Source organism: Xiphophorus hellerii, chromosome 11 (genome assembly GCF_003331165.1).
Source record: "Xiphophorus hellerii strain 12219 chromosome 11, Xiphophorus_hellerii-4.1, whole genome shotgun sequence".
Taxonomy (NCBI): domain Eukaryota; kingdom Metazoa; phylum Chordata; class Actinopteri; order Cyprinodontiformes; family Poeciliidae; genus Xiphophorus; species Xiphophorus hellerii.
Window position 1 is genome coordinate 10535025 of NC_045682.1, and position 27998 is coordinate 10563022.

General features: G+C 37.0%; 1 protein-coding gene across 1 annotated transcript; it reads left to right on the forward strand.

Annotated features, from left to right (window-relative positions):
* Positions 1-1419: 1419 nt before the first annotated feature.
* On the forward strand, positions 1420-27931 carry cfap54 (cilia and flagella associated 54). The gene is made up of 57 exons (XM_032576716.1): positions 1420-1648; positions 1857-1962; positions 2198-2347; positions 2439-2604; positions 3335-3393; positions 3779-3922; positions 4181-4291; positions 5184-5282; positions 5562-5754; positions 5908-6006; positions 6639-6751; positions 7017-7128; positions 7840-7925; positions 8060-8197; positions 8339-8486; positions 8574-8623; positions 9501-9629; positions 9744-9978; positions 10118-10251; positions 11099-11293; positions 11371-11463; positions 11552-11740; positions 11838-11956; positions 12046-12193; positions 12322-12477; positions 12559-12681; positions 13881-14003; positions 14124-14244; positions 14738-14821; positions 15287-15413; positions 15633-15735; positions 17229-17311; positions 17398-17595; positions 17773-17933; positions 18015-18151; positions 18229-18438; positions 18526-18725; positions 19570-19705; positions 19813-19939; positions 20096-20257; positions 20339-20551; positions 20706-20793; positions 20918-21088; positions 21188-21254; positions 21410-21595; positions 21676-21762; positions 22187-22306; positions 22466-22513; positions 22921-23062; positions 23244-23419; positions 23567-23721; positions 23823-23904; positions 24911-25070; positions 25308-25465; positions 26176-26322; positions 26422-26542; positions 27359-27931. The coding sequence occupies exons 1-57, from the start codon at positions 1503-1505 to the stop codon at positions 27496-27498; spliced, it is 7674 nt and encodes a 2557-aa protein (XP_032432607.1). The 5' UTR covers positions 1420-1502; the 3' UTR covers positions 27499-27931.
* The last annotated feature ends 67 nt before the right edge of the window (positions 27932-27998 follow it).

Genomic DNA, 27998 nt, shown 5'->3' on the forward strand with positions numbered 1-27998 from the left:
GCTGGTCGCGGAGGTGGCGGTTCAGGAAAGTGACGAGGGGCCGGATCTGCCGGCGGCTCACGTCGCTGACCTCCCGGACGGAGGAATCGACGGGGGCCGTATCCGGGGGGTGCCAACACCAGTCTCGTCCCCCGGAAAAGCTCCCGCTGCAAGTCGGCGAGAGCCTCCGCCAGCTCCCTGTCCTCCCTGCCGGACCTCCGCCACGGGCCGCTCTGCCCTCTAGGAGGCAACCTCGCTCCAGCTGGGTCCATTTTAAGGCGAGCCTCACCGTTCGGTTTGGTCGGGTCCTTCTGTCATGAAGTGCGGTGTTGAGGTGGTGAGGCAGACGCAGCGGGAACCAGGTTAGATGAATGATGAAGATTTTAATAATAAATAAGTCCAACAACGAGCAGCAGGCACAGGGAAACACTGACGACGAACAGACTTGACATTGACGCAAAATTGACGAGGACCCGACGAGGAACAAAGAACACAGGTGGAGTTAAATACACGGGAGGGTAATCACAGAGACGAGACACACCTGGGAACAATCAAGGGGAGGACAGGACAACGAAGAGACTCAAGGACACAGAAACTCAAAATAAACATAGAAAAACACAGATCCTGACAATTGGTTGTTCAAAGTAAAAGTTATTGGTCCTCTTACACATTTCTTCTATTTTAGCTTGTTTGTCTACTTAAATGTTTCTGCTCAAAAAGAGAAAAAATAACACAATGATCCCTATAGAAAGCAAAGTTTTTAAATTATTATTTTATTTATTAATGGAAAGAAAGCTATCCAAACATACCTGACCTTGTGTGAAAAAGTTATTGAACCAAGCTAATATTACCCCTTACCTAATAAATACTTGTGCCGCTCCTGGCAGCAAGTGAGTTGGTTTTTTTTTACATCTCTGTTGAGTAATTTTGACCCAATTGGCCACATTAGAAAGGCTTATTTTTTTATGTATTAAAGATTATAAGATTGCTGATCTAGCTTTTCATCTGTGTATTTTAAATTAATAGTCTAAATGTATCAACACATAGGTAAAATTATCATATCTCTCTCTCTCTCTCTCTCTCTCTCTCTCTCTCTCTCTCTATATATATATATATATATATATATATATATATATATATATATAATAAGATCAATTGACAAATTTCAATTTCCAGTAAATATACTTAAAATCATAAAGAAAAGTACAGCCTGTCTTAATATCACACATATATAAAAATGTACTTAAGCGTGATTTTACCAAAAACTTTCATGACCCACTCTGGGCGTAAAATGTAATTAATAAATGAATTACATTACATTTACATGTAATTAATTACCTACATATTACATTGGGAGTTTGTTTAAAATTAATTAATTAGTAGAAAGACAAAAAGAGGTTTCGGTTAGTCAACTTCCTGTCTACCGACGGTTGCCATAGCGACGTGCCTAACATTGCTGCCGCGAGAAGGAGTTTGTTCAAAATTTGTTCACAGCTGCTTCAAATGCTTTTCTATCTACAGAAATGGACCTACCGGCTACATATTATGGCGAACTGGACGAAAAAAATCCTGTCCTTTCATGTTTTAGACGCGACACGGAATCATTTTTAAAGATTATGAAACAAGTCACTTCGACGACGAAGCGCGACAACAGCTCTTATGCTAAAGGGTAAGAAAGTGGTAAAGTATGATGACGTTACGCACCTGATTGTCTCGTCATTTACGTTTATTCACAAAAAAACCCTGTTAATGTTATACTGCTAACATTTAGCACTTTTTTTTTTCCTCCAAAGCAGTGGTACACTTGGAGGCAGACAGAGGAGCCTCTTTTCTTTGTCAGATTCTCAAGACATATTTCAACATACTTTTGTTTTTAGGATTGAACTACTTATGAAAATACGGAAAGAGTACAAACAACGAATACCAGAGAGGTTTTACCAGGAGCACGTGTTGCAGGTTGCAGATATCCTTTGTGAATATAAGGTACCTTAATAAATAACAGTTATTTATGCTGTAATCCTGCTGCTGTTTTGCACCATCGTCAAAGTCATTATTGCCTCATAACGTTGTCAGTCAACAGACCATTTTAGGTGTGCATGATATTGCACACCAAACATGTGGATGTTAACAGCAACACAGTGTCTCATCCAAAACTATTTGAAGCTGACAAATATGCATCTGACATTTCAGATTTTACCCGTACTCTCTTTGTTTCTAGCTGTACCAGCTGGCTCTGTGGCTGGGCTACGGTCTCAGCCTGCTGCAGTTGAGCTCAGTGCAAATAACTGACATTACAGATGTGGACCACTTTATGGCTTGCTTTTTCCCTGAAGGATTTGAACTGGAACAAGGCACCTTTACAATAAAGGTATACAGACAAATGCATTTTTTTTTAGACAAGTACACAAGTATACAAGTACACAAAATATTAACAAGTGTGTATTTTTCTGTGCACCCAGACGCGTGCGATGTTTGGTTGTGCCATATGTATCTTTGAGGAAGAGAAAAAGCGCAGCATCCTCAGCCAGAAGGGACTCTCCACACTGCTGAAAGTGCTGAACTTCATTAGGATCATGATGCAGGCATTCCAGCAACATGAGCATCTCTCCTGGCTCATATATAATGGTTTGTAAAGTCAACTAGTTATCTGGTTTCAGCTTATAAGAAAAGATAAATTAACAAGTTGCCAAAATATTTTTGTCTTTAAAAAATCAGATTATAGGTAATAACCTGTATCTAGTATTGAATATTACATAAATATGAATAACTCTTGGGAGGGTAAACCAACAAAAAGTAGTGTTAAAGGATCATAATGTTTTTTTATTTTCTACTTTTTACTGAAGTTAGAAATGTACGCGTTTTATAATATGTCTCTACCAGATCTGCCTATGTAGAGGCGGTCTTTTGGCCATTTTTTCTTGCTAAATAAGCGAGCTCCACCAGTTGCCCTAGATTGATTCTGTAATTATTGCTTGACCTGTCATTTTGGTAGATTTGCATTTATATTATGATCTTTCCATTTTGTATGATGGATTAAACAGTGCTTTGTAAGATATCTGTAGCTTTCATATTGTTTTCTAACCTAACCCTGCTTTAAAACTCTGTAGCTTTTACATTAACCTGTCTATTGTGTTCTTTGGTTTTCACTATATATACAAAAGCACATCACACTTTTGTCAGATTTTCTTTTAATTTGTTAATATGTTTGAAAATCATATGTCAATTACCTTCTGTTTCACAATGATTCACCCCTTTGTGCTGCTCTATTACATAAAATATGCAAAACTATTTTGCAGGTTGTGTTTCAGAATTATTTCCATACTCTATAACACATTTACTTTCTCATCTATCCTAGGTTCATTGTCCATTTACAACATCTGCCGTTACCTGATGTCTATGAATTGCAGTGAGCAGGTGCTTTTACATTCATAGACTCTCTACTATTTCTTCATATGATTCATCTGAAACATATGAATCATATGTTTCATATGGAAAACATATGATTTTTCATACATTTCATCTGAAGTCAGATGCTCAACACAGCATCTGATTTCAGAGATGCTCAACACAGATATGATAAAATGGATTTTGGGAGGAAATAACCTGATAGACCAGATGTGAATTATGATAAAACCTACAGTATAATGTTGAAATTATAATTGAAAAAGGTCTGCAAAAATAATTGAGTCGCTACCAACTTATTCTCTTTCACATCTACAGCATGCATATAAATGCATCCCTGCATATAAATGCATCCCTATTTATGACACCTAACAGGATTATTTATGCTCCTATTCAGGCTCTGGAGTACCTTCTGTGGGCGAGTATCAGTTTGGAGCTGTCCATCCCTTTGATGACACCCAGATATCTGCCACTTATTGTCGCACTCTACTGTTCAGTCTGCCAGTGTTACTATGACAACCAGGCTGAACTGCAAGCAGAGGTGAAAGACGTTTGCATCCAGTCAAACATTCACATAAAAAAACTACTCATGAATTGATCTTAAATACGCTACCTTTACAATTTACCCCTTATAGTACATTATATTCAAATTCAAAAATACTTTATTGATCCCAAAGTGAAATGACAAAAGCATAATTGTAAAATTAATTGTTGGTTAGAAATTTAGGTAAGATAATAGAAGTGTGCCTGAAAGCATAATCCTCCCTTTTCACAAATCTATTATTTTTACTGCTTTCAGGATTTTGCTAAGAGAGCTCTTGGAAAAATAAATGACATGGCTAACCTGGAAGACGAGGCTGAATGCACTAATGCATTAACTCAGAAAGCTTACAGAACAGCGTCTCTGAAGGTAAGCAGACTATGACATATTGAAGCAATGTTTGGTCCCTTCCAGATTCCTTATGTTTTAGCATTTTTGGCTTATTTAAATGTTTCAAATAATCAGGCAGATGTTACCATCACACAAAAATAACCCGATTAAGTGCAAAGTGCAGTCTTTTCGATCAATTGAGTGAAATTTTAGCCCACTTATCTTCAGAGAGTTGGTTTAATTCAGCGATTTTTCACATCTTCCCCAATTGTGGATAAAAAAATCACACAATAGCGAAGTCCTCCATCCTTACAAATGGCTTTGTAACCTCTGTTAAACTCAGACTAATGTTTTTGAATTTTCTAATATCAGAGTATGTGTTGCTTTTGAGATCTTTTATCCTAATTCATGTTGTCAAACAGGTTCTATTTAAGTGATTTTTTTTAATTTATTTTTTTATTCTTTGGATTTGGCTGTGATGAGATCATATTCAGTAAACTACATTAGGTATGCTATGGTGAATATTACTGAAATGTTTCTTTCAGTAACTCAATTCTTTGACTGGAACACATTCCATAGATTGATTACACTCAGACCACTTTTAAGTTTTTATTTCTGTTAATTATGATGATTTTTTTGCATTTAACATTAGAATATTACATGAAACTAATACAGTTTTTAAAATGTTAGCTTCATGAAAATTATGTTTAATACCCACTTAAAGTTTTTCATCTGACTAATGAGCCTCAGAACATATATTATAATTGAATGATTGTATGAAAAAGTATGTGGAAGAAATGTATAATGAGTAAATGTTTTAAATATGTAGCGATGCTGTCATTGTGTTGAAATTCTACACAGAAAAGACACTTATACAAGCTTGAGTCATGCAGTTTAAATTAAGACTATTTTCTTTTTTTCCCACTTTTAGCTTGGTGTTCTGGTGTTCAAGAGGACAGTCTTCGAAAGCAGAAAACTTAAAAACACGCTAAGAACCAAAAACAAAAGCACCCTCAAAGATATCCCCAATGTAATATCATGTACATGGACATTGTGATACCGACCACAATGTTAAATCTAATCTTTGAGTGAAATGTAGCACTTCTTGAGTACTTTGCTAACAGTCATATTTCTTGCAAGTCCTCTAAGGCGTTTTAATTTTATGAAATGTTTGCCATCATGTCGAGCTGTTATTAAGTACTTCTTTTGTTGGATTTTAAATGTTTAAGTTGCAGAGCTCTATGCAGAAATCTTTGTATAACTCCTACACTGGACAAAACACAGCAAGTAAAGTCTGCCTCTCCCCCAGATCCCATGGCCTCGTACCCCAACAGAGCAGATGCTGGTTAACCAGTTTGACTGCACTGCAGGACAATTTTTAGCCATTTCAGAGGCACTTTGGGAAAGCCACACACGTCCACTGGAAATAAAGCTACCCGATGAGCCAGAGCTGCTTGAGATGATCATCGAGCTCCTCTCTGCTGGCATGAGTATTTTGTCTGGTTAGTGCAACAAATGCGCCAACCTACTACATTTTTAACGGCGATGTAATGAAATCTAGAGGTGTTGTAAAATATATACATGATAACCTTGTATTGTGGGGGTGTGAAGGCCTGACTGGGAAATGACTTTTTCTCATGTTAATGTTTGCTAAGGAGGCACAAGTACCGGTGAACAAAAGTCTGACGATTACCAGAGTATTTGTCCTAACGTACTGACAACAGAATCCACTCTAGTGGATCTAGCAACAGAAGGTAAGTCTGCATCATCAAGTATATTTCTTGATCAACATAATACGTAAGCATAAGATGGTTATATGCAAGGAATACCAAGGTTTTAAAAATGATCATATTGAAGAAGTAATAATGTAAGGTTCTTCTAATGACATTCCAAAGGATGTACCAGAAGGTACCAGCCAGCTGGCAGAAAAAGGTCTGATATGGATTTTAAGGGAAATTAGAGTTCAGTCAGCTTTTCATATTTTATTCAAATTTGCACTGAGTTGAATGAATGACACTTAAACTAATATAACCACCTAACATAACCACACATTTACTCCCAGTCTTTCACAATCACAATATTGCAGATACTGATTGCAGTCAGTGTCTGCAATATCATAGTCATTTACAGTGACGATTGTAATTACCGGTATGTGTTTATGTAATGTACTATATGCACTTTCATAATAAAGTCCAATATATTTTTCTGTCATATTTTTCTTATTTATTTTTTTGCATTTTTAAAAATATATAATTAAGCACTGATAGATATTTGCCCTCTCTCCAAAGGACAATTCTCACCCAAAATGTAGCTTTACACCCATAGTTTAACTAAAGCACTAACTGTAATAGTTAGAATCAAGAGATGTGAAATTTTGTTTCTCCAGGTGAGAATAAAATACAGATTACGTCTGCAGTGAGATTCATCAAACTGTTGTTTAAGTACAAGCAGCCAGAAGCATTCTCAGAACTCACCAAGGAGATGTTGCATATTTTGTCTGTAAGTACCTCTGAAGATATTTGCTGTTATCTATATTTATATGAATGCGTGGCGAAACATTTTGAGTTTTTCCTTTTTCCTGTGTTCTGTATCCATTTTTATAGAAGGTGTCCTTCTTTGACGTAAAAAAGAAAACTTATTTCGGACGCAAATAACACAAACCGGTGTCAATGTTTATTCCTTAAAGAAATAAAAAAGGACCTTCATTCAGATCCTGTTCTGTGTTTTCAAATGAGTTTGTGTGCATAACTTCTCTCTGCATCAGGGTGCGGAAGGTCCGCCTTTTAGGAAGGCAGAACGTGAGCTCACCTTACTCTACAGTTACAGCAACCTGCTGTACTCTCAGAGAGACAATACTAAAGAGGACAAAAGAGATGGTAATAATAAAGCTATTATGTAGGTCATTAGCACTTTTATTATTTATGGCTATAAATGCATTATCGTTTACATTACTTTAATACTCATTAAGGAGACTTTGTTTAAATTTTATTTAAGAATAGACTAAAATATTTTGTTGAGCAGTATTTAACTATAATATTGACTAGAAACCTTATACTGGAAAAGGCATTAGTCAGTTAAGAGTTTTTAGAAACAAATAACTAAACCTTCCCCCACCCATTGCTTAGCACTGCCGGTTAGCATAGAAAAGAAAATAAAAATTCAGCTTTTGTAAAAAATGGAACAGCAAGCAGTGAAGTATAGAATACTGTGTAGCAAAATCCAGCAACTAATAAAATAAAAAATGTTAGAAAAATTAAATACATAACATGCTATAGATTATATAAATATGACATCTTAACTGTAGTAAAGGATATTCTCTTTTATGTTTGCAGCAGTTTGAATATTTATAGCTTTTTTTGTTTGTTTTAAAAAACAGCTGTTAGATGATTTGATATATTTCTGTTTTTAGTTGTCCTGTTTATATCATGGTATCGTGAAACCATGCTATTTTTACTCAAGGTTACTGACAAAATGTTGTCACATACATACTCTGGATTGTTAACCATGACCTTTATTGGTTTTACACCTATTATTGCATTAAAATATGGTTATTTTTTGTTTCTGTTTTTCTTCAAACTTTTTCACAGACAGGCAAAAATTCTTGTCCGCCGTGAGCGATGAGCTTGTTGGCATGGTCGACACCCTGCATCTGTGTGTTTTTGGCCCTGATCCTGTAAGTTTCCATGTTGTGTGTTTAATTTATTGTTGCATTTGGATGTTCTTAGACACCAGACTGAAGAAGTACTCAGAGGATGGATTTTTAGAATTACATGTTACAGATATCCTGTTCATGCATGTTTTCTACAGGAACTGAGGCCTAATCCAGACCTTGTTTTTGATATTTTGGTATTTCTTTGGAAAAGACTAAAACATATCATGCAAAGTCATTACCTGGAAATCCAAGACTCTGTTAATGATCAACAGAAGCTACAGTGTTATGACAAGGTTTGTTTTCTCCAGGAAATATTGCTTAAAAAGCCAAGTTTATATGTAAAAGAAGTCAATTAATAATTTCGACATTGTAGAAAAGGGAGGATCCACTAGTCTGCTTTCTTGTTTTTATGTTTCTTGTGAACATGTTGGCAGTTGCTGTGGTGTCTCTCTGTACTGTGTGATGTGGCCATTATCTGTGAGCTGGCCAATGTTGACTGCATTATGGTGGCAGAGATGATCCACATGTTGGGTGAACATGTTGAGAGAGTACTTGGCCGTATTAATCAAGCAGAGGGATCAGGTGAGAAATGCCTCTGTGTCATAAACACAGGAACATGTAATGTCTTACAGACTCTGCCTGAGATACTTTTTTATTTCTTTACGACAGTTTGTGGAAGATCTGAGGACATGAAGCAAAGCTCCTTTTCTCTTCTTAAGGTGTGTGAATGACTTAAATTACAATACAAAAAGACAAGGATTTTATGTGGTAGATTGAGACAAAATAGTTTTATCTTTTTAGAAGTGCAAATTTGAAAAGTGCTTTTGTCTATGTCAATTTAACACGTTATTATGGGTTATGTAATCTGTTTTTTTTTTACCATACAATCTGACATGTAGGTTCAGATTACAACCAGCTGTAATCTGAACCTACATTTGTAAGGTTTTTGCAGTCTCTGATAGGTTTTCTTCTGGAACTGCACCGCACTTTGCCTGGCCATTGCATTCCTGCACTTGATTTAAATTCTGCTTACAGTACATTCTGGGCTTTCTCCCATTCACTTGGATTCCATGTAAAATGTTGTTGTTTCCGTGTTTTTATCATCATCTTTTTCAGGAGCGGTGTTGTAATAATTTCCTGTAGGCAGAGTTTTTGAAGAGACAAAGACCCAATTTCAATGCATCAAATTTCTTTTAAGCCATATTTGATATATATATCATTTTTTTATAACAACTGAAGGTCACATAGTTACTTTATTTTGCTATAAAATAGCACAATATGACAAATTATAAAATACATAATACTGTCCCTTTAAAATTTCTGACACACCGTGTGAATTATACGTTGGCTAAAAGATTACATTACATTAAAGATTATTCGACAGAACCAGAGCATCTTCTTTTACACGTTTGCTGTATTTATTGTAAGATCAAATTACAGACAGGTGGTTTCTATTTAGTAAATAGTCAACTTCCAAACCAAGTGGTTATTGTCGTTTTTGAATACTCTTATTTTATTTTCTCTGAACATCATTTTCTTTGTGTTTGTACAGAACATGAAATATCAATAAAATACATTAAAGTTCTACTTTTTTAGGAGTCAAACACAAATCTACTAAAGAAGGTGTGTGAAGTGACAGAGAAGGGTCTTGATGCTTTGTCAAAGGGTGTCTCTGCACTGATTCCACAAGATCGCTCAGCCATCACTGACACTGCCTGCATGCAGGTAAGCAGGTGATCTTTCTTGTAATGCAAAGTTACATAAAGCTTTTACTTCTTAATGCATAATTTCCAATTGAATTGTGAAAATTCAATAAACAAATCCTTTTTTTTCTGCTAGAAATGTAAGTCCCTACATCCCGGTAATCCATCCTTTACACCAGCAGAAGAGCAAAATGGGACAAATAAAATCACTGTAAAAGTTGAAGAAGAAAAGGAGACTAAGGGAGAGTCAAAAACTGAAGACCATCAGGACGTAGAGTCCAAAAATTTGTTTATACTGGCCCAGGATTTTCATCTAGGGCTAGATATCATCTACCACAAGGCTTCTGTCAAACTAATGCTGCTAAATGAAGGTTTGATTCGCTGCTTTAATACAGTATACATAGTGCTCATTACCATAAGCTAAAATGTCCCTATCCTTTAAATGTTATTAATAATGTGCAAATTCAAAAATAAAGGACTTTGCTGAAGCTTTGTTTTTTATTTTTTCAGTTAAAGAGTCTGATTTGCTGCATCGGATCAAGAAAAATAATCTGTCCAAAGCTCATTTAATGATGCAGAAAGCATCGGCGGAGCACAGTAAAGGGGAGCCAGGTGAAAGCAGCAAGATCAGAAGTCTCCTCGAGGTAAAACATTTATACTTAACATGCTTTATATAGTCTCACATGTGCATGTAATTATAAAACTAATTTTCCATTTAAAATTTAAATCTGTTTTGTGGGAAAAATGGTTCGGTGCCTTTTAATCTACAATTGCATAAACTATAGATTTATCTGAACATATAGAAATGCCTTCTGCAAATTATCTTGTGTGTTGAAACTTATTAAGTTCAGAATCAGTTTGTTTTATCTTTGAAGTTAAACGAATCAAATGAAACTAGTCATATTCAATAAATTATATAATACTGAAACACTATTTCAGTGATTGAGTAAGTAATTGAGGAAGTGAAACCTGGTATCGATTAACTACACACAAACTTATCTTTTCAAATCTTGATTTCTGTAAATTATGATAATTTTTCAACCTACAGTTAATAAAACATACCATTTAAATTTGCAATATTGAATCAGAGCACATTTCTGTATGAAAAAAAAACATTTTAATTCAGAAATATGGGCTTCATTGAACATATGTTTAACTCCTGCTTAAGGTTGTTATTTTCAAAAGGTACATTTAATCTGACAACCGAGCTTCATCAGAACTCATCTAATTTAGTGAACATGACTTAATGTGTTACAAGAAAACAGACATTTTTTGCTCTATGTGGCAAATATTATTAAAATATACAGCAATGTAGTTGCCCATAAACAGATGCAAGGGGCATTAATGTAAAATCCAGGCACGTTCCATACAGTTAAAATGAATACTTTTTTCTTTTCATATTTAGCTTGATGTTTTGATGATGACAGAAACAAACGTTATTCAATAATGTATAATAGGTGTTCAACTAGGGTGTTCATGTGCTCTCTTTAGGAAGCTCTAGTCCTGGTAGAAAAAGCAGAGCTGGAGGAGATGAAAACATATATGGCCACTGTTAGGAATGTCAACGAAAAAAAGCACAAAGCAGAACATGATGAAGGTGAAAAAGCTCCACCTCCACCAATGCTAATCTCACGAACTGACCACTCCATTACTTTTGCTCCTGCTGAGTATGACTTGAAAAAACGGGTGAGATTTGCTTATATTGAGCTAATTTTTCCACACAATCTATGTTTTCCTGTCCCTTATTATTTCCCTTTCTTTAGGTGAGCTGGTATCAGCTTTGTGGGCGAACAGTCCAGGGTGTCAACCCTAAAGTCCGCCTTGGTGAATGCAGTTTACCAGGAACTGGGAATATGGTACCGTTTAGTTTTGAAAGGCACAGTGTTTGAAATTACCAATACTTTTATCTACATAATTCATGCAGCACTTCAATTTATGTTGTAGGTGCCAGTGGTTTCTGGTGAGTGTTTGCTCAGGGTAGACGGTCTGCAGTCCAACCAGAAGTATGTCTTTGCTGTAGCAGCCTATGACAGCAAGGGGCAGCTGGTGGGCAACTCTATAGGGGATACATCATTACCGGTGCTGGCATGCTTGCCCACCCCAGTGCTTTCCACATGGGCTCACTTGGCTGAGGTAAATTACGTACACAAACATAAACTTTACCAAGGAGACAAAGAAACATAAGGCATACATGTTCATGTTCATGTATCTTTGTTGCCTTCTCTCCCAGGTGGCATTTGAAACAAGGCAGCACGCTGTAGCTAAAAGAGCCTGCAGGAAACTGTGGAGTCAATACATAGATCCAGACAGTTCATCCAACAGCAAACACAACAGATTTGCTTCCAGTGGGTGAGGATGGAAACATACATAGTTCACTTTTTCTCAATTTAGCCTTTTTTAAAATTCTAATGAACTTGTTAAAATTCCCCAATTTCAAGGCTGCATAAGGAGACCCTACAGCACACCTCTCCTAACATTTGCAAGATGTTTCTGAATTCCATTTTCACTGAGACAGAAATCAACATTGAACAGGCGTCTCTCCATTTCGATACATGTGGTGACAGAGGACCGTTTATCTGGGAACAGGTATATATGTCCACGTCTTCTAGCACACAGCAGCCTCATGTGGAAAGCATGATGTCTCTATTGCTGATATTAATTATACTGCGGATAATAGCTCACACAAATAATTGCATTTGTTTATGTGTATAAAGGAAGCCAGATTAGCAGAGACTGAGCGGATGATGTTGGCTATGGACCTGGCGATATATTTGAATGATGGTGGGGCTTCATTACGAGCTGTAGTTACCTGCTACAGGCTGCTGGCCCCTCTGATCTACCATCAGATTGCTTGCGATCCTGTGGTGCAAGTATGCAAACATGATCTAAAATTATATGTACATTTAAAATAATTTTTAAATTTACAACTGTGTGTCTATTTGAATGCCCAGGTGCTATTAAAGTGTCTAGTGGTTCTGGAGGATAATTCATCTCTTATGAAGCAAAGATGGACCGGAAACTCCTCAGAGTTCCTTTTGCACATGGTTTCCTGCATCACCTACTACCTGTCAATGGTTTGTTTATGTGCAGTTCTGTGTGTGGTGTACTCTTAACTCTAACCCTGGTCTAGAGCGCATTTTACTTCTCCAACAGCAACCTAATCGGATCTCATCAAGCAATGAAAAGGAAATAAACAATAATGAAAATAAGTACAGTCAGTGCCAACACTAGGTCCCGTTCTGATGTAGCATGCATGCCCTAAAGATGTGCATATACCGACTGAGTTGTAATTTTCAGATTGCAGTTTAAGTGCAAAATGTTAAGCTCCAAGGTAAGCACTGACATTGAAATTATTGATGAGGTTATTAGAGAATAAAGAGGGGAAAAACACAATTTCATAGGGTTGCTCAGGTTTTATATTTTTAGTTTAGTTTGTTTTTAAAAAGTGTGGTACCATCGGGGAAAATCCTTTGGACTAGCTGTAAGTGGGTTTCTTCCAAACACAAAACTTTGAATCCTGTGCAGTCCCCTGTCTCTGTCTTAGGTTAGCCGCGTGACACACCCACAGGTGAAGCTTGTCAGCCTATATAAGGCAGCTTGCACCTTGACATTGTGGTACATTTACTGCTGCAGGATATTTGAGCACCAGTCAGAGGACAGCTGTCGCATTATTTCCCAGTCTAAACCAGTCCAAAATGTTGGGGATCTCCCATTTCTCTCAATACACATCATGAGTTAAGTTAAATAACTGCATGTAGTGAAAACAAAACATCTTCAGAAAGTTTTCCTTCCTGAGATATTTTTGGTGGTTTTGATATCCCTTCCATACTTTTATCTTCTCCTCACACCTGCTGACTGCACAATGTCTGAGATGATACATTTGATGGCAATAAAAAAATATTTTTTAACCTAAATAAACTTTTAATGGTAATTTTACTTTTAACTATCTATACTAATGTAAACACGTGTAAACACGTTTTTTTAAGCTAAAAGGAAAGGAGGAAAACAACATGTTTATGTCACAACAAGAACGTAGAAGTGTAGTGGATAGAATGCCCCCCTTCATTTGATATCTTTCTTATTCAATTAGATTTGCAGCTTGAAACCAGGCAGTTTTTTCAACATATTTTACTGAAGACAGAACATACATGCCATATTAACCCATTTAGCAATGCACCTTATCAAAGATGACTTACTTCCTTGAGTTCACTGTTGAGTTTACTTTTATCTTCATCAACAATAAAGTTAATGTTTTACTGTCTTGCACTCACAGGCACTGCAAACATTCAGAAAATATGAGTCGGCCGCTGCTGTGCTTGATTGTGGGCGGAGTCTGGTCCAGGAGGTCTTTGATACACATTTTAAATTTGGCAAACTAATTCTTCAAGCTGGGAATGTAAGACAAGACACATACTGATCTGTTTCATCATTTATCATAATACTTAGAGTTATGTGTGCATGTATGTATATGAAATGTGGTTTATGAACGGTTCAGCTTTTATGTATCTATGTGTAGGATAAAGCAGCAGCTATAGCTGCAGCTGAGAGCCAAAGAAAGATGAGCCAGCTGATAAAAGCACTGCATGTGAAGAGCATAAGATGCATTCTATCCGAGGAGGCTCTTAACAGAGATCATGGTAATAACAAAAATCGCCTTTTGAAGAGTATATATTCAAATTAGCCTTAGCAAATTAAATTATAAAACCTTATATTTAGGTTTTATTATATTTAGCAAAACCTGCAGACTGGCGACCTGTCCAGGGTGTATCCCGCCTCTCGCCCGGAACGTGAGCTGGAGATAGGCACCCCTCCCGACCCCACTAGGGACAAAGGTGTTAGAAAAAATGGATGGATTATATTTAGTAAAACCTTAGTCCATCTAAAAAAAAAATTAAATGGTGTCAAAAGCTGAAAAGTTAAAAGTTTGTTGTTAATGGATTGGTATTCATATGTGGAACTTTTTTTGCATGCTCTGCCCATACATGTTTAAGCATTGTGTTACCCATTTCCGAAGCCCTGAGCTGAATTAAATATAGAAAATGTGAATTAACTTTTCAAGCATGTGCTAGGGCATTTCAGTTCACCTCAGTCAAAAATGATTCTTATAAACACAGCTGTCTATGTCTCCAGAGATTGCATGGGTTACCCTTGAAGATCCTGGTGTTCTTTATCGACTGTTCCCCCGCTTGTCACTGCAGGATAACTTTGACAATGGTGAGTAGCTTATCTTTACAAACAATTGAAACCAGATATTTACATATCTGTATAAGAAGCACTTCACATGTTTTCTTATAGTCTGTCAATAAACCATTAAATAATTTTTTTTCTTCAATTTTGTAAGTTCCCTATGATAAATGGAAATTCTCATTATGTGTTTACATATGTGCACATGTTTAAATGTGGCACTTCAGGTATCAGATGTTGTGTTTACTTATACGTGTGCTTTCTCAAATTGTTTAAAAGCATAAGAATCTTAACTGAATTTAAAGTAATTTCATAAAAAAAATCTCTCTCATTATTCAGCCACTTGTCAGTTTGGTTTTTCTAACCAACCAACCTAAAACAGGAACATTACTGTCTGATTGTCTAACAGTTCATTCATTCAATAAAATCAATTTATTATTGAATGATTAGTCACGTTCACTCAAAGCAAGATGGATCTTTGTGTGTTTTAAATAGTTATAAAGCTCCAACGGAAAAAATACTTTCTTGAGTTTGCGTCACTGCTTCTACGGAGGACCTTGGAGGAAGGAAGTCCAGAACTGGTGCTGGACTGGGGACTAGCCATTTTTCAGGCTCTCTCCAGGTTTGTTTTACTGACATTCAAGGCTTCACAGATATCTAGGCAAGACAAGAAAACTCATTTTAACATCAACTTTAAATGTGTTCGTCGTCATGCTTCAATTAATAGACGTGACCCCTTTCCAAGTTGATGTAATTACTAAGTCAATAGTTATGTTACAGTGAGCCTCGTCATTACAACGTACTTCACTGATTATTCTTCTCCTCTTCACTACACTTGCAGACGTGATGAAATTTTGGGACTAACCACAAAAACTGTGCAGGAAAGCAGCAAAAGTAAAGAAGGAGAGAGTTCGATGACTCAGAGAAAAAGTATAGCACCTCAGGTGAACATAAAATACACACAAATGCACATATTTAGACATGTACAGCATGTGTAGAGCTCATAGCAAAAGTGTCCATACATTAGGATCTTCTTCATATCTTGTCATGTTACTACCCTAAATTTCAATGTGTTTCTTTTGGAGTTTTTATTTTTGATACATAAAGTTGTGCATTATTGTGAATGAAAGCGAAATAATACATAGTTTTTATGTGGTCCAATAACTTCTACTGTTTTATAGCTCAGATGAGAGAATCTGTTGACAAGACAAGTATTAGTGTTAAACTGTGGCAGGAAAACTGTAGCACTTAAGTTATTTTTTCTTCTTGCCACAAGCCATTTGGGGGATAGAGGACACATGCACAAGAAGATCTCAGTTTCACTCAGCTTCACTTTCTGGCCTGCATTCAAAACACTATGTTTGGTAGAGAACTTTATCGGCACCTCACCCTGAATACACCACCATACTGTGGGTGGGGTTTTCTTCAGCAGGGTCAAGTAAGCAGATCGTAGTTGATGGGAAGATAGTTGGTGCAAAATACAGAGTAATCCTAGAAGAAAACCTGTAAAGTTTGCAGAAGAATTAAGACCAGGTCAAAGGTTGACCCTCTAGCTCACATATGTCAAACTCAAGGCCCGTGGGCCAAATCCGGCCCGCCATAGCTTTTTATGTGGCCCTCTAGACTCTAAAGGGACACACAGTTAAGATAACTGTGGGCTTAAATATTTTTTTATCAGTCAAATCAAAGCAGTTTTTTTCATTTTCTGCCAAATTACACCAGTCAGTCCCTCCTGTTTCTGTCAAATTATCGTGGAAATGAACACAAAATCAAAATCAACAAATCCCTGCAGTTTTTCACGCTAATACATAATTGTAAATTTGATGCAGATTTTTGGTAAAAAATGTTGAAAAACATTGGATCAAAGTGACTGCTTGCTCCCACCTGCAGGTGGCGATATTTCTTACTTCTACTAAACAGCTACTTTATGTTGATGTGAAATAATTATTCATAATGATACCACAAGTAATAAAAAGTCATACATAAGCACAAATATTCCTAAATTAGTAACACAAACACTTTGATTTGAGTTGTAAAAAACCACAGAAACAATCGCGAAATCCTGGAGGGACTGAAAAGATTTACAATATAATTTAATTTTAAGAATTTATTTGCATATTAACAGTTTGGTTAGCAGGTTTTATCAATACATTTTGGCCCTTTAAGAACATTGATGATCTTAATTTGGCCCAAAATGAAAATGAGTTTGACATCCCTGCTCTAGCTGGACAACAACCCAAAACATGAAGCCAATGAAAGGTCCAAGCATGTTTATGTGTTCAACTAATAGAGGGAAAGTCTAAGTTGGAATTTGTTGTTATAATGCAAAAATTTTCGAAACATTTCAAAGAACAATATATAGAAAACTTAAGCCATGTGTTGTGCATCTGCACAGCTTTTTTATTTTCAGTAAAGCCTTTTTTGTGTTTTACTGCAGAGTGTGCCCACGTTTGAGGAGTTAAGAAGGAAGCTTAGGAAGAAACTGCCACAGAGCTTACTGAAGAATCTGAAAACTCTCAGGTATTGTACGTGAATATCGATGGTCAAGGACACTCAAATTGCAGTGTAGTAGTTTGGACTAACAACTTTCGTGTGTGTGTTTTTAGAGAGCTGAACATTGTGGAGAATTTACTGTTTTTGATGTCTTTTGTGGTGCAACGCAACAAGAAGCGGATTCAGCTGAGGAACTTAATAGCTGACGAGAGAGCAGAGAGATCTTTCCTTAATTACTGCATGGCTACGGCACATTTAGCAAAATTTTACCAGGGCATGCATCTGATTAATGAAGGGCATCTGGATGAAAGGTTCCCAGTCAAGATCAAGTTCCTCTGAGCAGCACTGTATTTCTGTTAACATTATGCCAATATTTAATTTTATCTTTTGAAACAAGATATTGTACATTTTGTAACCAATAATTTCAGGTTGCAGTGAAGCCTCCTTTGCTTTTTTTTTGTTTGTTGCTTTTTTCATACTTTGCTTAGGTATAGCCAGATTGATATCTGCTGGTTCTCCCTCGCCCACTCTGGCATCATGATGAGGAAGTATTCTCTGCCCTCTTCTGAAAAAAAAGAGGAATTACAGAAGGCTTCTGACCGTAAGGTTGGCATTGTGACTCCAAAAGCAGAGAGGAAACGACGGGAGGGTGAGAAAATTACTTAACAAAAGACTGTAATGAAGTATAACTTGGCATTTTTTTAAATAGCTTGATGCTTCTTTTTTCTAGCTGTTAGAAAGGTTATCCCTGTGGCAAAGGGGATCACTGATGAGAATGAGGATCAGCATAAAGATACACAGGAAAGGAGTTCTTATGTACTACTGAATTCTGTTGAAAATGCTGCTTTATATTTTCGCAGAGCAATGGTATACAAGATGCGACGATAAACAGGAATGTTTGGCTGCTATGTTTGTTCCACACTACCTAACTGTTATCTTGTCAGGTACTGGCCCATCGTGGAAACCACTGGACAACTCTGCAGTACATGTGTCAATCTGTGTGGGACCAAAACCACAAGCTTACTGCAATGGCACAAAATGGTGCTTTAAGTAAAAGTTTGCCGCCAGTCACAGCTGATGAGCTGCAAGCCATCTTCACCCCTCTTCTGGTGCTAGCCACAGATTTTACGCTGGACATGCTGACTAAACTTCAGGTCAGCCAAATTCTACTTACACAGATGAACATTTTATTTAAGATTTTTGTGAGTTTCTGTCACATTCTTTCATTATCTTCCCACCAGATTTGGAGTTTGTATGATCTCGACGTGAATGTTGAAGAACTTGAGTCGCGTCTCCACTTCTCACCCCCCTACGATGACTGCTTCCTGGTGGACCTGCGCTGGGTTCGAACTTTGGTGTTATACACTCTTGAGCAGCTTCAATTCTGTGAAAAATGGGAGACCCTGGCACACTTTGCCTTACTATATAACTCATACACACGGTGAATAAATAATAATAATAATTATTATTTTTTAAAAGAAATGTTCAAAAATACAGAAGATTATATACTGTGCCTGGTATCTTGCAAAAGTATGTATATTTTAAATCAGTATTAGTCATGCACTCCATGTAGCACACAGAAAAAATGTGGAAGATCTCTGGGTCTGGGTTTACCTTTTTGGCCTAGATTCAATGTTCTGTCTGTGGCATTGCACATCACCCTGAACACACCATACCCAGGGAGAAACAGAGTTGTGATAGTATCATGCTGTGGGTACCTTTCTCCTCAGCATGGACGGGAAAGCTGGTCAATGTAGTTTGGAAAATGGATTTGCAAAACATTTGCAAAGACTTGAGACTTGGAAAGCTCTACGGCACCAAAGATACACTCACAGTGGAGTGATTTAGATAAAAAAAGAATTGTCCAGGCCTAAATCCAACTGAGAATCTATGGAAATAAAGTTCTTGAAAATTGTAGCTGACAAAATTGTTGCTGAGCTAGATGCGCTTCATTAAGTCTGAGCTGTTCAGCATCAGAGAATGGTCATAAAAACTCAGTATCAAAATGTGTAAATTCAGGAGACCATGAATAATTTCCCTTCCACTCCACATTTACGCAGTGTTATTCTATCATGTGTAATAAAAAAGTATGTTGAAGATTGTGGTATTGTGTGAAAATGTGAAAAGGTTCAAGTGGTATGAATGCTTTTGCACTATGCTATGCTCAATGCATGTAAAGCAAGGGTGTTTCATACAGATTTATTAGACATTTTGCAGTTTCATTTTATGACCTGGTCCTGCAACTGAAGACTTTAAATTTGAAATGAATTTATATTTGTCCCTAGGGAACGTTACGCCTTGATGATAGTTCCTCTGCTGGTGCATGCTCAAAGGAACCTGCTTGAGAGAATTTCTTCTTTTAAAGGACCTACAGTCCCACAACCACACCATGTCAAGACAGAGAACACCACTGGGAAGAAAGTAGGGCATACACAAAACAGAAATCACATCTTGCTTTGTGTGATGACACAAAGTAGTTGTGTATTGTGTGCATTGAATTGTTTGTGTCCTCCTTTTTTTCATCGTAGATGACTAACAGAACTTACGCAGGCTACCAGCTGCTCAGTGTGTGGAATCGACCCCCTCCACGGAAACAGAACGTTCACAAAAAGGGAGCAAAAAAGCATTTATATAAAGATCCATTTTCACTGAAAGGTTTGATTGGACAAAAAGCTTCATTCATTAGAAAAGTGCTGAACAGAGTCATATAGAATATTTATTTTGCAACAAAAAAATATTTTGGTATTTTAATTTTCTTAGTGCAAAATAAATAGAAAATGTAAAACAATGCAAAAATGTTTTGTACTGAAGTTTCAGAATTGCACCTCGCTATGTCGCTTGTGCGCGTTCCCCTTGTCGTGGAAGACACCCTGAGCTCTTTTCGTGAAGCCCTTGGAAAAAGATCGCCCAGTCTTCCACTCCTCCAGCATAGTCGTTCATTAATTATGCAGCTTTTAGCATGCACACAACCCTGTAAGTTTATTGCTTATTAAACAACAGGGGCATGTGCATATGCTCCTCTGCAGTAAAAACTCTGCTGATGTGATTCTTCAGGCTTTGCACCACAGACTCCAACTTGTCGAACTAGAGGAGGTACCAGCCGTCCAGCAAGCCAGGTGTCATTCAGCCCAGCAGTTGTTACCTCTCCGGACCTCCTCCCTGATGACCTGCTTGATGAGGACTTTAGTTCTCCAAACGCTATCTACAGCCTTCCCGTCAGCCTTAACAGTGCACCAACTGTTGCTGCTGCTTACACAAACTCCATCAGTAAGAACTTATAATTGCTACTATTGTATATTTTTAGAAAGAAGCAGAATGAAAGGACAAAGTAACCATATTTGATCATGTGTAAATTACAGTGTAGGCATATAGGCGCTTAAGAAGTTCTCACTGTCCTTTCGCTTGTCTTGATTTTCCTCAGAGGACCTGGAGGCTACCGGTCACGACTCCCTTCACATTTTAGCTCTGCATGAAATTGGAAACCTGCACTTTTATACTGGAAACATAAGGTTAGAAAACATTTAAATGGGTTTATGTGGACCAATCAATAAGAATGTGTGCATTTCTTGTGTCATAATTTTTCTTTCATTCTCTCAGTAATTTTGGTATCTGCTTGTTTTGTGTTGCCTCTAGTGCTGCACACTCCTGCTGGCGTAAAGCTCTTGACTGCATCTTCCAGAGCTCAGGTGGCATCCAGCAATGGGACGATGTTAACTTTGAGAGCAGCTTCTCACAAAACATTGTAAAGAAAGCTGGAATATGGGGATGCTTGCAAGGTGCTGTGCTCGCTGCAAAGATAGCGCAGTACGTTGGACTTTTATGTTGATATGCCGTTTTGTGTGTGTCGCAAGAAATGTCCCATTAAAACTACACTTCTGCTGAGGCGCGTGTTTTAATTTACAGGTTTATTTCAACCTCTGATATCAAGAATCGCACAAAGCGTTGTCGGCTGTCTGCTCATTTCTTTAAGGTAATCTGTCTCAGGAATATTATTACAGTACACTGAAATTTGTTTCTGTAATGTGACAAAATGATGAAAATTTCATGATTATGAATTCTTTTGCAAGTCACTCAATTTCTTTTTCTTGTATCATCTCTGACCTGGTGTCTGCTCATACTCTTTAGTGTGTGCTGTATTGCTCCATGGCTCACCCTCAGAAGGATCTACAATATTCCTCATACAGCATTAGGGATGAACTGTTTCCTGGCATTGACCTCTTTTCTGAGCCCCATAGGCTTCAAGTCGACACCACAGTAGCAAGTCTTCACTTTGTTTGCCATTGGCTCTTCATCACAGGCTACTACATTACGGTATTTATTAACATTTGTCCTCAATTTGAACTTTAATTCAGAAAAAAAATAGACTTTACTGGTAAATTCTGTTTTTTCAGCTTTTTCCCATTCTAGCCCTTTACCTCCACTTTGTGGGGCCCGTATGTAGAGATGTAGAGCGCACAGCTGAAGCCAAGATCCTCAAGGTCAGGATCGTAGTTATTGCTGTGAATTTTTTCTTCTGTTAATCATCAGTGAGAAATGAACCCTATCATGACAAACCAAGCTGTGGTTTTGGAGATTTATTCAAGCTTGTAAGCTGGGAGGGCGAAGTTGTTCATTCTCTCTGTCTGAGGAGAGGGCAAACACTTCTGTATGCACAGATATCATAGGGGAAAAGACAACTTGATGACTCTGAACCCTCCTATTGGAGCAGGAGTACAGCACAATGTTCCTGCAGTGGATGCTTATAACACTAGACAGGCACATGCTCTTGCAGAAGGAATAATAACAATTACACTGTCAGATAAAACGTACTCAAAGAATTAAAATACAATAGTTATGATATTACCTTCTCTTTAAACATGAACATCTTTCTTTGCTACCTGATCTGACTGTTGTTTTCTGCAGGTTCGTGCTCTTACAGAGTTGTGCATGTTTACTGAAGCCATTACAGAAGCTATTCAATTCACTCAAGGAGCAGATATTTTTCTTCCATCTGGACTCCACATGACCACAGCAAATCGACAAGTAAGTTTGCCTTTTCTCTTTAATCCATTTGAAATATGTTAATATTTCTGCATTTTTCCATAGCACTACCTTTCTATTCTGTGATGATTAGGTGTGCTCATACAACAGAAATACGTTTTTTCTAACCTGATTTTAATGGTAATTGTGCTTTTTAAACAGCCTGTAAATACTTTCTGCAGCGATGCATCTCTTCCGGACAATGTGGAGGTAAACTACGCAATTTCTCTGACTCCACTTTCAAATCAGTTCATTAAAACCACTTTGATGTATTTATACATCTATTCATATTTATCTACACTCTTGCATAAACGAGATAAATATACTGTTGATATGGTCCTTCCTTTCTACTGGATTTTTCTCCTCAAGTTAAAAAATGCAGTACCTATCAGAAGTTTTTGCATTATTCTCATCTGCATTATTCTCAGATTAATTTCTGGCTCTTAATGATTTATTGGAACCACCATTTTTTAAGGATGGGTTCAAATAGAAACAAAAATAAATGTAAAATTTATGCTGATTAGTGAATTTCTAACAGAAACTATAAATGCTGTAGAATTTGTCAAATAAAATTGTTTTCTTTTAATCTAATCTGTAATGTTTATGATTATGATTAGGCTGTGGAAGACCTTGTGAACTGTGACTTTACTTCAGAGGTCTGCACATTGTATGGTCCTACACTGTGCTGCAAATTCAACCTTGCTCGTATTCAACTAATCTTAGCAATCGCTAAGTCTGTACGTGGCAGTCCTGTGTCAGGTCTGTAAGAAAGAAGCTGTTCTTTATTAACTTTGTTTTGCCATCAGTGTGTTTGCAAAAGAATATTGTGTTAAGGGCTGAAATGGTACTTTGTGCTGAATATATGCCTTAAACTGTAACTTCTGAGGTACGGTACATAAAAATGTATTTTTTTTTTACATAAAGACATATTGTTTTTCAGATTCTGAAGAAAATTCTAGCCCTTCTAGCCCACAAAGTCAAGAAGTGCATACAGAGGATATGGCACAAGATGAGCAGGAGAGACATGAAACAGAGGGATCATCCCCTAAAACAGAGACACCGAAAGTTGTCTCTTTTGCTAAGCTGAAGAGGGAGTCATCTCCAGAAAGGATCAAGGTAAGAGTGTATAAGTTCTATCCCAGTAGATCCTATTGAGTTTGCTAGCTGCAGGCCCGTTCTGTATTTAGCTGTTCCTGGCACTTCAACACAGATTCTGAGGAAGTGGTGGGCCATGTGTGAAAATGTCATTTTCTTCTTTTATAGTTTCTTTTATTGGAAGGAGCTTCCACTTTGATTTCCTCTGCTACGCAGCAGCTCACTTCTCTTACCTGCAGCGAAGCTGAGAAACTGGAACTGGTGGTGGAGTTGAACCTTCTTAAAGCTAACCTCTGTCTGCAGCAAGAAAACTATGCACCAAGGTACCCACACTTCAAAGTGGATTTAGGCAACTGTTTTGTCTTTACATCCTTCGTATTTGCATAAGTTTTCTATGTTGCCATGTTTGATTGCTCTCCCCTAGCTCTGAGGCTGCAGTTTCAGCTTTGGTGTTGCTGCAGACATCTCCTGTCACTGTGACACCATCCCCTCCTGGAAGTAAACAGGTAAAGTGGCATATGCATCCATATATGGTGAAAATAAGAAAGTTTTTTTATTTTTACATGCCAATATATAAATAAAATAAAATACTCACCTACTATTCACCAGGCCCTAAAAATTTATTTTTTACCAATAACAAAAATCTTATTAAAGAGAAATATCTGACAAATTAAGTACATTCCTATATTTGATAACTATGTATAACCACATTCAGGATAGCTCTCAGTTTTTAGATACTGCTTCTTTCTCCTTAGTTTCCTTCTTTATAGGAGTATTTTTCTGTTGTGCTGCAATGAATCTTTATCACCCAGAACTTATTTACAGTTGTTACGCCCCCAAGGTCTAGGGGTTCAGGGGCGCTAACATAAAGATGTGTCCAGAGAAAATAAGTGGAATGTAAAATGATTTATTACAAAGAAAGATGGTTTCACAAAACCAAAACACAGTACAATTTAACCCAATTAACACAAAACAGGGGTCTAACAAACTGAAGAAGGTTTAATGCAAATTAAAACGGCAAAATGTCCAAACAAGTCTAAGGTAAACTTAAATAGCCCAAAAGGGAAAGGAAAATAAAACACACACACACACACCAAGGGAGCACCAAGCCTCCCAAACATGAGCTTTTAGCTTGTGAAATCAAACTATTCCAAAGTTAAACAGCTTTGCAGAACAAGCAAGAACAAAATGTCTCAAAATGTCTTTAAATGGCTCAAAACTGCCCAAAACAGTTGCAAGCACCAAAGTTGGGGGACAGCTGAACAAACCCTTTCCCTACAAACTGCTCTACTGGAGGAATGGTTTTGGGAGCCTTTTACAGGGAGTAGGTGAGGCTCATCAACGTCTGATTGGCTTGCAATTCTGGTCCAATGGGGTGGCTGCTCTCCTGCAGCCTCCAGGCAGCCAATCAGGAAGGTGTGCCCTCACAGCTGAACCTGCATAACAAAAAGAAGCCTGCACAGCCTCCAGAGGCCAGGGGCCATAACAACAGTATGTGTTTTATGTTTTAAGGACACCAAGGACTACAGTGCACCAGACAACCTGCAAAGAGACATGTCCAGGGCCGTTGAAGCCCGTGAGAGAATTGGAGTTTTGCTGTGGCTGCGCTGCCGGCTCACTCTGGTCCACTGCCTGACTGCTAACATCCCTGCTAATGCAACTCTTTTTCCAGGTTTTAGAAGCTTTTAGACTTTTTTTTGTGTTTCATGATTAAATTTCTTAATTTTACAATAATATTGCAGAAATGAGTCGTAAGTGTGAGTATAAATACTCAAAAAATCATAAGAAAACCTTAATTAGTGATGTTATTGATCAATCTCTCCTTATGACTGATATGCAATATGATAGCAGAAGATGAACTATATGATTAATTTGTTTTTTGTGTGTTAATGGCATTTTGTCTTTCAAGGTAAGAACATTAATGAAGAAATATATCAGGTGATACAGCAGGGACTGGATGAATGTCTGCAATGGGGAGACAAAGACAATCAAGCTTTGTTTCTGGTGGAAGCTGTAGAATTAGAAGCACAGAGAAACAGAATTGATGAGTGCATGGCAATGCTGAAGGTACAAACAGGGGCAACCGTTTGTTTTCTCTATTTTTAGAAATTTAAATAATAATTAAGGGCACTTTTCACAACATATTAATGCATACTATACAGAACTTATGTCGTTATGAGTAGACAGCATGCATCTTGACAAAAGTCACATTTATGCATGTGTTAGAACAAGAGTTAACTCATGTGATAAGGAAGTCATCACTGTCATGCAATGTTAATGACCTGTAATAATGAATTTGTTGGTTGTAAGAAACTTTAATTTTTTTTAATTTTTTTTTTTAGTAAATGTCATTTATTTATGTTTTTCAAATATCCATTTTTCTTCTTCAATTCTTTTTCCTTTTTTAGCTGCTTCTAAGTTTTTTAATTAACTTCAGATCTCTTAGCAAAATGTATACTTGGGACATAGACTTGATCTGTCTTTTACATGTTGTTTAGTGGTTTTTTGTTTCTTTTCAATCTTGTTGCCAGTTTTGATAGTTTCATTATTACACCACACTTAATTTTAGCACCAACACGGCTAAAAGAAAAAAAAAACCTAAGCAAGTCATAGCTAGGATTTAGGGTTAGGGTATATGCACCTTGAGCGCATAAACTACAAATTAATCACATCCACGTTTTCTTTTTTTCTTTCACTTTATTGGTTCTGTAAATTCTGTCCATCAAATGGGACTATGATAAGCTAAGGTTCTCCTTATATTTATATCTGTTGTTTAGAAAGCAGTGAATCTCCTGTCAGGACGGACATGTATGCCACCTGGGTCTGTTTTGACTCTTGCTCGAGCCACGTTGTTGCTCAGTGACCTGAAAAAAGAACAAAGCACAACACTTCTCAAACTGACACAGAAACTCTTGGAAAAGAAGGTACACATAAAATAAGATGAAGCTCACTATGTATGCATTCTGTCATTGTACTGATAGGAGGGAAATACATACAGTTAACCTCTTGACCTTCTGTCTCAGCTGTGCCTGTTTGATGAAAATATAATATGGCTTGATGGAAATATACGTTTCTCTCCACCCGGACCCAGAAACATCTACCTCCCTTACCTCGACATGCTGAACAAAATTACTATGAAGATTGGTAAGACATGAACATGCATACACAGGGCACAGGCAGCTATCCATCAATTCATTTTCTTTACACCCTTGTCCCTAGTGGGGTCTGGAGGGGTGCTGGTGCCTATCTCCAGCGAGACATTTCGGGCGAGAGGCAGGGTCACCCTGGACAGGTTGCCAGTGTGTCGCAAGGCACACAAGCAGCTAATTATTTGTGAATTTTCCAATTAAAAAGCTTAAAAGAATGACCATCTCAGAGAAACACACAAAACTAAGCCCTTTACTCATTTGGTGCTTTTTGCAAACCCAGTTGTAACGTCACTTTTATTGCATATTACATAAAAGGATGTTTTAGCCCGTACTTTAACAAATAGCATACTAGGTTTCCTAATAAAAACTTGTTAATGCTTTTGTCTCTATTTTGTGTAATTTGTTTCTTGTTGTATTTGGGAAGTATCTCGTTGAGTCCTGCATTTAAAACATTAACTTCTTTCAACAAGACTGACGTCTCTCAGAGTAGTTTAAATGAATTATGGTGCTAACTAAGCTGAAGATAACTTTATTTTTTAAATAGCTTTGCGGTGTAATTCCGAACATAGTGTAGTTATGGCATGATTTCTTTGCTATGAAATACCAGGCAACACGAGATAGGATGCGTTCCTTTTTGAGATTTTTTCAGAAATCAAACAATCTGTCTGCCATTGTTCACTAGAAGCTATGAAGCCCACCAGTCTTTGGTACGATCTTGTAAAACTACGTAAAACTAGTCCACATAAATTTGCAGAGTTGAAGAATTAACCTTCAAAATTGCTGAAAAATTGCTATGCCTCCTTTGTTACAGGTTCAGTCCTGAATGTTGGCAACGTGGAAGGATCAGCATTTGTCCAGTCATCACTGTCCACTCCCATGAAGAGTCAGCACCTATCTGATAACACTGAGAAAGATTCTCAAGCAGTTTTCCCTCCAAGCCATGAAAGCTGATGAATGGCATAGCTTCCATTAGACTTTTTGCCATTTTGAGAGGCAGGAGTTTTTGCTTCCCTTTGTATAACCTATGCTGCGTTTCATTACAGGGTCATCTTTGTTCTGTATTACAGCAGTACAGTTATAAAATACAAATACAATTTGTGCTGCTAAACAACAAGACTGCACAATCCTAATTTCAAGAATTAAAAAATTTACTTGACTTAAACTTGATAATTTTTTTTTCTCTTTACCTTTAAGAAAATGATTTCTTTCTTATTTTCATTCTTAAATTTTTAACATTTACTGTGCTTTTAAAAATATTTGTTCCCTTGCATATTTATTTGTTTTTGACCACACCCTATTTTGAGATAAGATAGAAATGAACCAACTGAATACCTGCTTCATTGCTATTTGATAAATGAAAGCATAAAACAATTAAGCAAACTGATTTTTTGTGATTTTCTTTAGGTAAATTAATATCAGACAAGCTTTATATAAGTGGTTAATGCAAAACG

Excerpts from the sequence above, each read along its gene's own strand:
- cfap54 (XM_032576716.1), top strand. The coding sequence starts at position 1,503 with ATGGACCTACCGGCTACATATTATGGCGAACTGGACGAAAAAAATCCT. Across the intron at positions 1,649-1,856 it reads AACAGCTCTTATGCTAAAGG|GATTGAACTACTTATGAAAA; the intron begins GTAAGAAAGTGG and ends TTTTGTTTTTAG. Across the intron at positions 15,414-15,632 it reads ATTTTTCAGGCTCTCTCCAG|ACGTGATGAAATTTTGGGAC; the intron begins GTTTGTTTTACT and ends CTACACTTGCAG.